The sequence below is a fragment of the Wasmannia auropunctata genome, unplaced genomic scaffold, assembly GCF_000956235.1.
Source record: "Wasmannia auropunctata unplaced genomic scaffold, wasmannia.A_1.0 LD335992.1, whole genome shotgun sequence".
NCBI lineage: Eukaryota > Metazoa > Arthropoda > Insecta > Hymenoptera > Formicidae > Wasmannia > Wasmannia auropunctata.
The window spans coordinates 276,272-289,673 of NW_012026898.1; the positions used below are offsets into that span (position 1 = coordinate 276,272).

General features: G+C 28.6%; 3 protein-coding genes across 6 annotated transcripts in view; 1 reads left to right on the forward strand and 2 right to left on the reverse strand.

The window, feature by feature from the left end:
• LOC105453945 (succinyl-CoA ligase [ADP-forming] subunit beta, mitochondrial-like) overlaps window positions 1–1,773 on the forward strand; it is a 4,639-nt gene extending 2,866 nt beyond the window's left edge. For all 3 annotated transcript variants that reach the window (XM_011696242.1, XM_011696241.1, XM_011696243.1), the window contains exons 5-8: window positions 319–586; window positions 692–996; window positions 1,167–1,286; window positions 1,367–1,773. In XM_011696242.1, the coding sequence (XP_011694544.1) occupies window positions 319–586; window positions 692–996; window positions 1,167–1,286; window positions 1,367–1,564 (891 nt within the window). In that variant the 3' untranslated portion in view covers window positions 1,565–1,773. The remainder of the gene's footprint in view (window positions 1–318; window positions 587–691; window positions 997–1,166; window positions 1,287–1,366) is intronic.
• Window positions 1,774–5,057: 3,284 nt separating this feature from the next.
• Window positions 5,058–10,661, reverse strand: LOC105453946 (major royal jelly protein 3-like). 2 transcript variants are annotated; one of them, XM_011696245.1, is made up of 7 exons: window positions 10,640–10,661; window positions 9,615–9,853; window positions 9,181–9,359; window positions 7,661–7,882; window positions 7,321–7,492; window positions 5,391–5,614; window positions 5,058–5,248 (listed from the first exon to the last, which is right to left on the reverse strand). In XM_011696245.1, the coding sequence occupies exons 2-7, from the start codon at window positions 9,808–9,810 to the stop codon at window positions 5,060–5,062; spliced, it is 1,182 nt and encodes a 393-aa protein (XP_011694547.1). In that variant the 5' UTR covers window positions 9,811–9,853; window positions 10,640–10,661; the 3' UTR covers window positions 5,058–5,059. The 2 variants fall into 2 exon arrangements, with proteins under 2 accessions (XP_011694547.1, XP_011694546.1); XM_011696244.1 differs by lacking the exon at window positions 10,640–10,661 and having other exon boundaries at window positions 9,615–9,877.
• Window positions 10,662–12,856: 2,195 nt separating this feature from the next.
• On the reverse strand, window positions 12,857–13,381 carry LOC105453947 (choline dehydrogenase, mitochondrial-like). Its single transcript, XM_011696246.1, has 2 exons — window positions 13,295–13,381; window positions 12,857–13,175 (listed from the first exon to the last, which is right to left on the reverse strand). Exons 1-2 carry the CDS (start codon window positions 13,340–13,342, stop codon window positions 13,026–13,028), a joined length of 198 nt encoding a protein of 65 aa, XP_011694548.1. The 5' UTR covers window positions 13,343–13,381; the 3' UTR covers window positions 12,857–13,025.
• Between the last annotated feature and the right edge of the window lie 21 nt (window positions 13,382–13,402).

A 13,402-nucleotide genomic window follows, 5' to 3' on the forward strand; every position in this document is an offset into this window, starting at 1 on the left:
TACTTCTAAAGACATGTATTATTAAAGCCTTAAAACAAATTTTGTATTACTTTTATTGTTTTCCTAAAAAAAATTTCCAAAGTTACCTATGATTTTTAGGCGCTCAAGGTGGTGTAACCCCTTAAGAAGCTATGAAATGAATCTATGAAAAATCTATGAAATGAAAAATGAAATGAAAAATCTATGAAATGAATCTATGAAAAAATCTATATGTCTAATAATATAGCCGGGAACTGTAAGTGGGGAACTTGTCGTGGCTCTTCCATCAGAAATAGCTCGATTCAGCAAAATAATTCGCTGTCATTTATGCTTTACAAGGGGGCCGTAATAATCGTTTCCAAGCAAGGCGGGGTAAACATCGAGGATGTCGCCGCCGCGAATCCCGAGGCCGTGGCGTATGTACCGATCAACGTGAACGAAGGATTAACGTCCGCGCAGGCGAGCAGCATCGTCGATAAACTGGGACTCACGGGGCACAGCAAGGAGATCGCGTCGCTCGTCGTCTCCAGTCTCTACAAATTATTCGTGGAGAAGGACGCGCTGCTGCTCGAGATCAATCCATTTGCGGAAGACATCTGTGGCGAATGTACGCTGCAAATTGAATAAGATAAGATATGAGAAGCAAGAGAGTGTGCCTTTCGATAATAGGACTGAATAATAGTTATATATATTCTGCGTCTTGTTGCCGCAGATTACGCGTTGGATTGCAAATGCAAGTTCGACGACAGCGCCGATTTCCGGCAGAAGGAGCTGTTCGCATTGAAGGACACGACCCAGATGGACCCGAAGGAGGTCGCGGCGGAGAAGTACAACTTAAATTACATCGCTCTCGACGGGAATATCGGTTGTATGGTGAACGGGGCCGGGCTAGCAATGGCCACCATGGACATCATAAAGTTGTACGGCGGTGCACCGGCAAATTTCTTAGACGTCGGCGGCACCGCCACAGTCGAGACGGTGACGGAGGGCTTCAAGATACTGTCTTCAGACCCGAATGTAATTATAAAAATTAAAATTACAGACATAACAATGTATAAACAGGCCAAAGATGAGCAATAATTAGGTGTACTGCAACATTAACTTTATTTCCTTATTATTTAACAATTTATAGTGATTTTAAAATTGATAGAATTAAAACGATGGATTTATCAATGGTGGTATTCTAGGTGGAAGCTATTTTGGTAAATATTTTCGGCGGTATAATGAAATGTGACATAATCGCTCAAGGGATCATAGACGCTACGAAACAACTGGATCTGAAGGTGCCCATAATCGCGCGATTACAAGTGATTATTTTCAAGTATTACATTAGCCCTTTACGTAGCACTTCATTTTCTCTTTAAGTAATCCGCCTGTTTCTTCGCAGGGTACCAATGTGGTTAAAGCTAAGCAATTGATACTGGATGCCAAGCTGAAAGTAATTTCCGTGGATGATTTCGCTCAAGCCGCCGAGACGTCCGTCAAACTGGCATTGATGATGAATATCGCAAAGTCTTCAAATTTAGATATTACTTTTAGTCCCAAATCACCGAAGGAAAAGGATTCTAAGAAAGTAAAAAACTGATTCCTCTGTGGAAGAGTGTAAAATATTTTGTATTCGTATTCTACGAAATATATCTTTTTATATATGTATAAAAATATATATTTAAAAATTAGTATATACGTTTTTAATTTTTCTACTACATATTGCATGATGACAAAATGCTAATGATTTGTAATATTCAAGAATATTAAGATAATTTAATTAAAGAAAAGAGAGAAATAAAACAGTAATTCTTCGGTTTTTTTCTCGCGAAATAAAGGCTTGTTATTGCTTCTCAACGTACTTTATGTCCATGGACATAGGAATATAAGGGGACAGAGCATAGAGTTGTGAGGGGAAAGCCAGTTGCGGGACGGTGCGACGAGGTAAACTGGTGCCCACATTTGATTCTCTGTCTGCGCAAGCGCAATGATATAAGTTCTCGTGTCCGTGTGATATACACATATAATAGACCGAGTATTATTTTAACAAATAAAATTAAAATTAAAATAAGTTAAAATAAAAATATTATTTTAACAAATAAAAATTGTCAAAAAACAAATATGAGATCATACAAGTTGCCAAGTATTTGATTAGACATAGAAACAAAAATTTCTTTTTAATAAACCGTTTAACCGCATCCAAAAGTACACATGCAGCAAAAGTTTAATGCCATTGTCTTTCCAAATATTTTTAAGTTTCATAAAATAGACTTAAAGTGACTAAAATGACCAATGGGATCACAATGAAGCAAAAACTCGGCCCCGATTGCATTAATATTTAATTGATAAGATATATATAAAAAGCGGGCACGCCAAGTTTTTGCTTCATTGTGATCCCATTGGTCATTTTAGTCACTTTAAGCCTATTTTATGAAACTTAAAAATATTTGGAAAGACAATATATGGCATTAAACTTTTGCTGCATGTACTTTTGGATGCGGTTAAACGGTTTATTAAAAAGAAATTTTTTTTCTATGTCTAATCAAATACTTGGCAACTTGTATGATCTCGATCATATTTGTTTTTCGACAATTTTTATTTGTTAAAATAATATTTTTGGTTTAGGAAGGATGTAACGTACGATACTTTTTTATATACTTGGCGTAATCTTTTTCTTTTTTTTAAAAAGAGTTTTAGTCACTTTTAGTAGGATTCCCTATTCTACTCTTCAAAGAAAAATGTAATATCATATAAAAAAATAAAAATTACAATAAAATTTATCAAAAGCATTTTACAACTAGTCTTTACTTTTTACATTTATATCGATTTTAAAGAACGTTTTACTGATCTTTTACGGAACTATACAGAAATAAAAATGTGACACAATTTGTTACGAATTTTGCAAAAACTCCTCGACATGAATTAAAAATCGCATACAAATGCAGTTTAAAGCATTTGAAAACGTATGCTTTACTTTTAATTTGCACATTCGTTGGGCGATTTTTTTGTTACCGAGATATTCAATGTTGAAGCATATATGACTATTTTTGTTTTAATGTTAAATAACTCTGTTAAAAAAATCACACCACGCTCTCCAAATGCGCAAATTAAAAATAAAGATTTACGCTTTCGAATGATGTATGCAATGTCGTATTTGTATGCGATTTTTAATTTACGCCGTATGGAATTTCGCAAAGTTAGGAAAAAATCTTAAATTTGATGTATCTCTATTTGCATCCGTGAAGCTTCATTTCGAAAAAATCAGTAAGTCGTTTAATAAATGATGAATTTCAAAAGTAGAGATTTTAAGCTGTAGAATGCTTTATGGAACATTTTATTACGATCATTTTTTACAAAGTTACACTCTCTTGAAATTTGCATATTTTTAGGGATCAGAATAGGTGATGCTTTAATTTTGCTGTCAAGTGTTTATTAATTTTTAAAATATATTAAATGTTAAAAAATATTAATAAAACAGTTTAAAATCTGTCGTGTGTATATTAATTTTTAAAATATATTAAAAAATGTAAAATATATTAGTAAAACAGTTTTAAATAATTCCTTCTAATGAAATTAAAAAGGGAATAGGAGTCGCATTTTTCAATAATGGTGACCTCATAATTTGTTGTCAGAAGCGTTATTAACATTATGCAAAACTTGCTCTGTTTTTGTTATTAATTTGCTGTCTAATTATGTAATGCTAGTTTTGCTGGCAAAAATTTATTCCTTATTACTGACACAGATGGCATCGGATTTATTTCCAACATTTGAGCAAGTTTGATAACAACTTGGAGACAATTTGCTATCAATTTGTTTACTGGAAATTTGAGATTAATTTAATTACTGATTAATTAATTTACCGAAAGCTTGTTCTTTGCAGCTAAACTTTTTTGTATATTTTTTACTTCTTTGACATTATGATAAACACATATTTCGCTCCGTACTATGTTAAAATAGGCATTACAAATTGATATATCAAATCAATAACTGATAATACGATTTGATATAATAATAATGAAATAATTTGATGTAATTTTTTAATGATTTGATATTGATTTTACTGCAGGATTAAATAATTAAAATTACCTTAAATCCAAAAGTTGTGAAAATTATGTGTAATAAAGAAGAAATATTTTATGATACCACATTTATATATGTATATAATACATAATTTTTATAATTATTTTAAATCTAAAGTTTAGGAAAGTAAGATCATTATAATCTGCAAGAATATATTTTTTATTTTGAATATTTTAATATTAATTAAACTACTCGAAATAGTTTACTTATAATTATATGTATATCAATTATTAATTATTGCTATCTGTACGTATAATACACAAATTGTTAAATTTTCACAAAATTAAATTTGCATATTAAATTTTTGCAATGTAATAATAGAATTATGTATGCATATAATTTTTACATATAATTATATTTATATATATATACACAGGGTGTCTTGTATTCAATGGTACAGCGTTTATGTGGACTAAACTGAACAAAAAAGACCTCTACCATTTAGCGATCTTCGCAATAGTTATCGAAATACTAATCATTAAAAAAAAATTTACACCAAGTATATACAAGTGTATCGTACATTAGGTACATCTTATCTAAACCAAAAATATTATTTTAATAAATAAAAGTTGTCCAAAAACAAATATGAGATCATACAAATTACCAAGTATTTGATTATAGACATAGAGAGTAGAGACAAAAACAGACTTAAAGTTATTAAAATGATCAATATATAATCATAGCGAAGCAAAAACTTGGCCATTATGTATAATTTTTTCTTTTTTTTTAATGATTAGTATCTCGATAACTATTGCGAAGATCGCAAAATGGTAGAGAACTTTTTTGTTCAGTTTGGTCCACACTACCTGCCTAGTGCCTACATAATCGCTGTACCATTGAGTACGAGACATCCAGTATATATATCATATGTAATGTTTTAATTTAAATCTTACATATATAACGCTTAAATACTTTACAATTAAATCATACGTATATAATATTAATAATAAAATTATGTAAAAACATTTGTTAAAATATGTTCAAAATACAAAAATCAAGTAGTGCTTGAATAATTCTAATTCATCAATTTCTGTATTTTGCTTAAATCCATTTCAAAATAACGGAAGTTTGTTTCATTTATATTTGTTTTACCAATAGCGAAAAGATGATATCTATTTGATACGATCATTATCCGATTCCAATAATTTGAAACTTTCATTGAAGGGATGCCTTGCAATTTTTCGAAGTCTTGTGCGAGCATCACCTTAAAATTAATGTATCATTTTACAACGATAAAGTCGTACTAACAATTATTATACATGTATTTAACAATCGTTAATAAAATTTGAAATACATAATTTATCATTGATTAATATGTAAAGAATAATTGCAATATGATATTTTACCGTGTTTTTACCAGCTTTCTTAACATTCGTGCCTAGAATAGCTATTGCTTGATTATCGCAATAAAATATTGAATTTCCCGCTGATGCGATGTGTCCTGTATGGCTTGGTAATTTAATTACGAGTTTATTTTCTTTATTAGCGTTCTCTTTATTTGGACATTCAAGTAGTGTCTTTATTTTTATCTTATAGATTTCCTTTTTCTGTATAGAAGCATAATAAACATCTGGAACATTTAAAAGAAATATAAAAAGATTATAGAAATCGAGGAAATGTCATTGATTATTTGCAAGGTAGTTTTCTATGTTTAAGTTATTAGTGCGCACAGCGTAAACGTATATATGAATACTAGTATTAAACAAGCAAAGGAAATTATGAATGGAAATGAGATGTTAAAAATAAATTCTTAATACCCGTTAAATGTGATAGTACTAAATAACTGTTCAAAAAATTAGAAGATTACTTTTTCTCAGTAAATTTTTGTCCATTTTTAAATTTTGATTACACATTATAATTAACGTAAAAAATAAACCAAAAAAGGATTTACAGGGTAATCTTTCTATTATATAAAGCGTTTTTGTTCAATTTCTAGGTACTTAGTTCCTATTAAAAAATTTTTTTAATTTTACATGTTTTAATTTCACACACACACACACACACACACACACACACACACACACACACACACACACACACACACACGCACGCACGCACGCATGCACGCACGCACGCAGGCACGCATGCACACGATGTGCAAAATTCGATCGAGAAACCTCCCTGTGATACATATTCGGTTACGTTGTATCGTAAAAAAAACAGAAATTATTTTAAATTGCAATATCTCGATAAATAATCAGCGCAGAAGATAGTTTTTTTTTATTTGAAAGAACAAAGTCCTTACTTTAAAATGGTACGTTAATGATTATGTTTGCCAATTTTTTTTATTAGGCGGTGGAAGACCACAAATTTCTAGATTTTAAATGTGTCAAATACAAATACTTCATACAAAACTGATTACATCTTTAAGTATTAAATTGATTATCTAAAAATTGAACAAAAGCGTCTTATAGTAGAGAGTTTGCTTTGTAAAATCTTTTTTTGACTTATTTTTTGCGTTAATTATTCGCTAAGTAGTCAAAATTTAAAAATGAGTAAAAATTTATTGAGGAAAAATGATCTTTTAATTTTTTTAAGCAGTATATTATAATTAAAATCAAGGATGGGAATATTATCTTAAAGAAGTAACGCGTTACTGTTGCTCGATTTTAAAAAGTAACACATTACTTTTACTGTTACTTGAAAAATAACGTTTTGTTACTTTTTCCATTACACATTTTTGTAATTTTAAAATAAGTTTAACTACATTTTAAGTTCATATTATTTGATAAATAATAATTATTAAATGTAGTAATAAATATTAAAACTTGGAACTCGATCTAAACTAGTCTGTATATGTATAGAGCACGTTTTTCTTTATATTATTTATTTTTATAGAAAGTTATATTAAATTTATTGTTTTTAAACATTAATGTCATTATTAAGAGTGCATTCCAATATTCACTGTTAGTGCTAAATATTTATAGAATATATATACGTAATGTAAATTATAGATTTTCAATGCTGGTAATAACTGTAATGGAATGTATAGCTTATAAGACGAGGTATATGGAGTATAGAAAATATTTTTCAAAAATTAAATTAAAAATATTATAAAATAAGAAAATAAATTGTAAAATCATAAAATTAGAAAATAAAAGTATAAAAAGTAACGACAAAATTGTTACCATTACTACAAAAATGTAACGATGTTACCGTTACCGTTACCGTTACAGATAAAAAAAAGTAACGAAAACGGTAACGGCATTATAAGTAACGCGTTACTTCCCAACTCTGATTAAAATAATGTTTGTTACATTATAAAACGATACTTGCCATCATTAAGAACTGTCACACTGAACGGACCGTTTGCATAAGGAAAAGTTACGTTTCCTATGGTAACCAAAGTATCAGTCGGTTTCATATAATCAGATTCGACTCTGCATATACGCTTTGTAGATGAGTCATACACTACTAAACCGTTACCTCGCACGTCAGCCATAATTATCTATAATAATCTATATGTATATATACATATATTCGTATATATAGAGTTACTTAAATATGCAAAATACGAAATATATTCATTAATAAATGTGTAACTAAATAATATTAGCACAGACAAATTTGTACTACTGTACTACTAAAGGTATCACAAAATAGAAGACATACTTACAATAATTTTATCCAGAAACTGCGTGCAGTTTCCATTTTTAATATAAACATAAGGCACTGTCAGTGCTCCAAAGCCCGTTTGGTTAGTAGCGATACTAAGCGGGATGTAAATAGTTTCAACTAACTTATCATCTTTTAAATCGAAGATCAATAGTTTTGGATTACAAGTTTGATTTAAACCAATTTTGCCGTTATCCAGAACGAAGATGTGATTACATTGAATCTGAGGTGAAAGTAAAAATTCTATTTTATATATATTGTCATCAAGCTGACTATATACAGGGTTTTTCGTAATAGGTGTATCACCGTTCATGGTAGAACTCATGGTATATATTGATATATCATGATATATAGATAGAGCAGACTAAACTGAATCGAAAAGTCCTGTATCATTTTGCAAAATTCGCAAGTTAATGGGTAATTAATAATTAAAAATTACTGTATTAGCCTGCAGCCTACTTTTAATAAGTTTGACAATTATCTTTAATAAATAATACTTTCTTGATAATATACTTGAAATGTACTTATCACACATTTTAGAAAAGTCATTAATATGAGTACTAAAAAAAATAATTTATACTACTTCAAAGAACATTATAAAAGTTTATCATAGGGAAGTCAAATAATAAGCAAATCGAATTTATTTTAATTTTATTCTTAATTAAAAAATAAAAGAACTAGGATTCAGAATACTATATTTTGAACAAATGTAATGCTTGTGATGAACTAATTGAAATTTTGCAAGTTTTTACGGATATATGAACGAATAAAATATTTGAAATAAGTTTTATTTATTTAATTTAAATAATTTATGGTACATAACTTGAATATGTATATACGTACATACAGTAAAAATGTTAAGTAAATATTATTTGATTTATGTAAAGTGATAAATGTAAATTTTAAGACCATGAATACAATCGCGATACCCATGGAAAAATGATTTTGCTGGATAAAATGGAAATAATTTTGAGCTATCAAAATAATTTTATTGAAAATTTAAAAATGATAAGCATTACTGTAAAATGTTTTGATATTCTATCAATGAATTTTAATTTTCAGCAAAATTATTTCAATGGTTCAACGAAATCATTTTCAGATCTGTTTTCAGCAATATTTTTAGACCTTCCAGCAAAATTATTCTTTTCGTGTATATCGCGATTGTATTCACATCTAGTTATATTGTTTATTCACGTACGCACATGCAGAAAAATATCTTTTCAGTGCTAGGAAAACCAATTACTCAATTTTAGTTTTCTTCTTTTAAATAAATCGTTATTTTTACAAAGAATATTTTCTTGACAATGGTCTCAAAGTGTACACTTATCACTTTACTTAGAACAAATATCTACCCATAAACAATGATAATATTATAAGACATCGTGAATATATAGTGCATAATATTATAAGACATCGTGAATATATAGTGCATAATATTATGTAATAAATTGTTGGTCATTTAATAATAATACATAAATGTAAAATGTGACAACTGCTTGGATGAAAAGTATTAACACTTACTTGCACTCGGTAAGCATTTGTAATACCATTGCACGTACATGTATCATTATTATGCCAACTCCACTCTGGATACGGACGTAAAATTGGACCTCCTGGTCCTGTTTTATTAGTTACTGTTGCTAAGGTAGCAGGTGAAAAAAAGCCAAATTCTCTCGGCACAGTAACAAATACTCTACCATCTATAAGAATTTTATCCTGTGAACTTATGTACTACCAAAAGATATATTTATTTCGCGAATTTTATGGCAACAGCAATGTCATCCATTGCATTAACCACACATCAAGTATATATATAAAACCTATATAGATACGTAATATGATTATGTAGCAGTTAAATACTACAACTATAAACTGTTATCGAATAATAAAAGTATTCATATTTCTTTACAAAATTATTACAATTTTTTTGAATAGTTAACTTCTCAACAACTTACCTTTTGCTCTAGTTCCATCAATTATCACGCATTTATGAGGATCATAAATTCCAGATTTTTTTGCATCTTCCATCTGCTTTTGATTTTTCCAGTCAAAGTCAACGTGCGTCCAATTATATATATAGTTCACTCTAACACTTCCATAGTTTGCACTCGCCATTGACAAAATTAGGAGGGCAAACAAAAAATACCCCATTTTTTTTATTGTAACGAATAACAACTCTTAGAAAAATTTAATACTGCAAGTATTAAGTTAATTAGTGTTTAATTATTTATTTTATTTATTAAAAGCCTTAACAAGTGCAGTGCTTTTAATATTTAAAATAAGTAATCGATCATTAACTTATTAAATTAATTTAATACTTATATAGTATTAAAATATATCTAAAAAAATAATTTATGTTGCTTAGAGTACAAATCGGGATTTTGCACCAGGACTCGAATTTATTTTGAAAATTGGAATCCGAATCCTAAGGGAAATATTGCAGAGATGTTCTTTTAAGTAATTATTATTGAAAAAGCTACATATTATATTAACAGAGTTGTTGTTTATCTTCGATACATATCGGTCAATGAAGATATTAGTTAGACTGTTAATAGAATGTGAAGGTACTTTGATAGAAGATGCTGCCGAAACAACTTCGCGACACGCACTGATTAACAGATTTTTGAAAAAAGAACGTTTGATCTTTAAGTTTTGTTAACAATAGTTTATAAAACAATAGGTTTTATAAAGTAATCAAGTAAAGTAGGTTTTCCTATGTCCCAATGTTTTACTTTGATTTTTGTAACAAATTGCATTTGCTTCTTAACTTGACAACAATTACTTTTCAGAACACATATATATAGATTGCGTGAAAATAACTTGTTTTAAATTTTTGCAGCTAGAATTGTAACTAAATTGAATGTAGTGCAATAAGTTGCGGCAATCAACAATTTTTTAAAGATGTGTGCGTTTTTTAATAAAAAGTTTGTTGCGACTTTTGAGTTGCAATAAACGAAAAAATAGTATAACTGAACTGTACCGGTAAATAATGTATACTTATTACAAATGCGAGTGCGACGAACAGATGCTTGCCATTTATACCTTTTTTTCGACGCCATAAACATAAAAATGCTTTTAAAAACCTCATTGTGCAACCATGCAACCTATAATCATAATTAAAAGTCCTTTGCATTGACGTTATTATATGACACTATACATAATAACATATAATACATAGTATATTATCTTATCAAAAGTACAGCCCAGAACAAACAAAAATGTAATTTGCAAAAAAATGCATAAACTTACTAATTTCAAAGTCGAGGGACTAGCTGAACGTATTAATCGATTTCAACGAAATTTTACCCAGACCGTACTGAGATCCATAGCTAATTTTTGGGGGGTATTACAAATCGATTTATTTTTATCGGCCCACCCTAATATAGTATACAAATTATTATTAAATTTAAAAATAATTTAATTTTTATTTGTTATATTAATTTCATCATTTCGAGTTTATTAGTTTTTTGACATTAGATTTGTTGATTCAGCAAAAAACCCTTGAATGTAAATAAATATAATTTGACTGATAAATATAATTTGACTGAAAACTATTTGATAAATTATCAGTGATTTAATTCACAGTTTATTCACAATAAACCGACCTCAAATTTAATTGTAAATATCTTATTAATCACAGCCGAGACAAAAAATTCTTTTGAAAAGCTGAAAATCTTCACAACATACTTAATTTTGATTGCAATGAAACTTCTCCATTATGTCACATATCGTAGTTATTAGTTATAAATATAAGAGAATAGATCTTTATTTGTAATTGTAATTTAATTGCAAATTTTTCAAAATTGTGATTTGATGAAGCAATTTGGCTAGCGGCATTTTTTGTGACTTAAGTCTATAAAAAACCTATTCTAATTAAATTACTGATATAAATTTTTTGTATTGGCAAGTGTTATCAATTTATAGATTTCAATAAATCTTTTAAAAGAACTGTTAGTATATCATCAGAGAAAGAAAGAATGAAATTCTTTCTCTTTAAAAATATTTAAAATTATTGTATATTTTTTGATTAAGCTTTGACGAATTGCCAATTCATGTGCGTGTAAGAAACAATTAACAGAACAGTTTTACATAAAGCTATTCATTCACCACGCAAAACAAATTAGAAAGTAATTACAAAGTTGCAACAATTTCTCATTTTGTATTTTCCCAAAGTTAATAAGATTCAATCTACGATTTTTTCAGGTTTTTAAATTTAATCTTATTATTTCTTATTTTTTTATCAAAATAAGATTTTTTCTTATTTAATCTTATTAATGGAACAATTAATCTTTTGTGTTATAATTTAAATAAAATATTTTACTCTTCACTTTACTTACAGATTTTTATTCTTTAGACTGACAAATCAAATGACGCCTTTAATTAGCCCAAACTAATTTCTCCTGCATCCCTCCACAGTAATATATTTATCTTCTTAGACATAGTTTATCTGAGTCTTTGTTATTTCGTCACCAATTTCGAAATTGTTAAGTTGTCGCGGTTCCTTGTATCAGTCATGCAAACAGGTATCGTTACACATATAAATCTGTTTTCTTACGCTGGTTCTCGAATTGTGTTTATCTATATTTTGTGGTCGTATTATGGAATCTTGATATTAAGTAATTCGATTCGTGAACATTATAAAAAAATCTACAAAAAAAATGTAAAATTTTTTTACTTAAAAAAATGTAATATGTTTCTTTTTTTCGTGCTCTCTTTATCAAGTATTCGTTATTATTTATTATTGTACATTTTGTTGCAATAAACTTTCTTTCAAGGTATAAGCGATTATAAACTATTTCTTGACACAATTACGAAACTGTCTACGCAAGTTTCGAAACGTAGGATAATTTAGCCAAGCCTACTTAACAATGTCTGATAATACTTCGACGTTTGCGTGCATAGCTGTTACATATAGCTATGCACGCAACGTCAAAGCTGTATTATAGGGGATAAATTTGATCAATCAGGATCTGGCTTACAACTATAAAATGTTCTTCAATCACTTTCTTATTCTCCTCGTCTATATCATCGGAACACGCAATCTCTTCTAAATTACAATAAACAAAATTTAGTTATTAGGAATATTTGCATTATTATAGATATTGCTTATCTTCTACGGTTTCTTTTAATTAAGTAAATTAATTTAAAACGTGTAAACATGTCAGAATTAATGTTATTAAATTGTTCAAACTTTATCTTTTATAAGCATTTTTTTTATTTCTTGGACTTATAAAATCAACAAATACTTGACTCAACTCATTCTTAAATATTAATTACTTTTCAAAAAATACATTACAAACAATACATGGAATTTCTGTGTTTATAACATTGCTGCATAGTAAAATGCTAATAAAAATACTTTATCACTATTGCAACTTCTCCAAGTCTCCCCAATATTCTTTGATCATGTCTGCTGCTTTTTCGGCAATCATATAAACAGGTATGTTTGTGTGTGCCGATACTATTTCGGGCATGATGGATGCATCTACTACTCGTAATCCTGAAATACCAATCACCTGCAAAAAGTTGAATTTGAACAAACAAGTGTTACACTGCTTACACAATATTTATATAAATATTACAATATTTATAAATATTTATATATGAATACTGTAATGCATTTTCTCAAGCAAACCTTTAATTTGGGATCAACGACAGCAGTTGGGTCACCACGAGGTCCCATTTTACAGGTGCCAGAAGCGTGAAAGGTTGTGGAAGAGCGTATTCTTATCATGCATTCCCA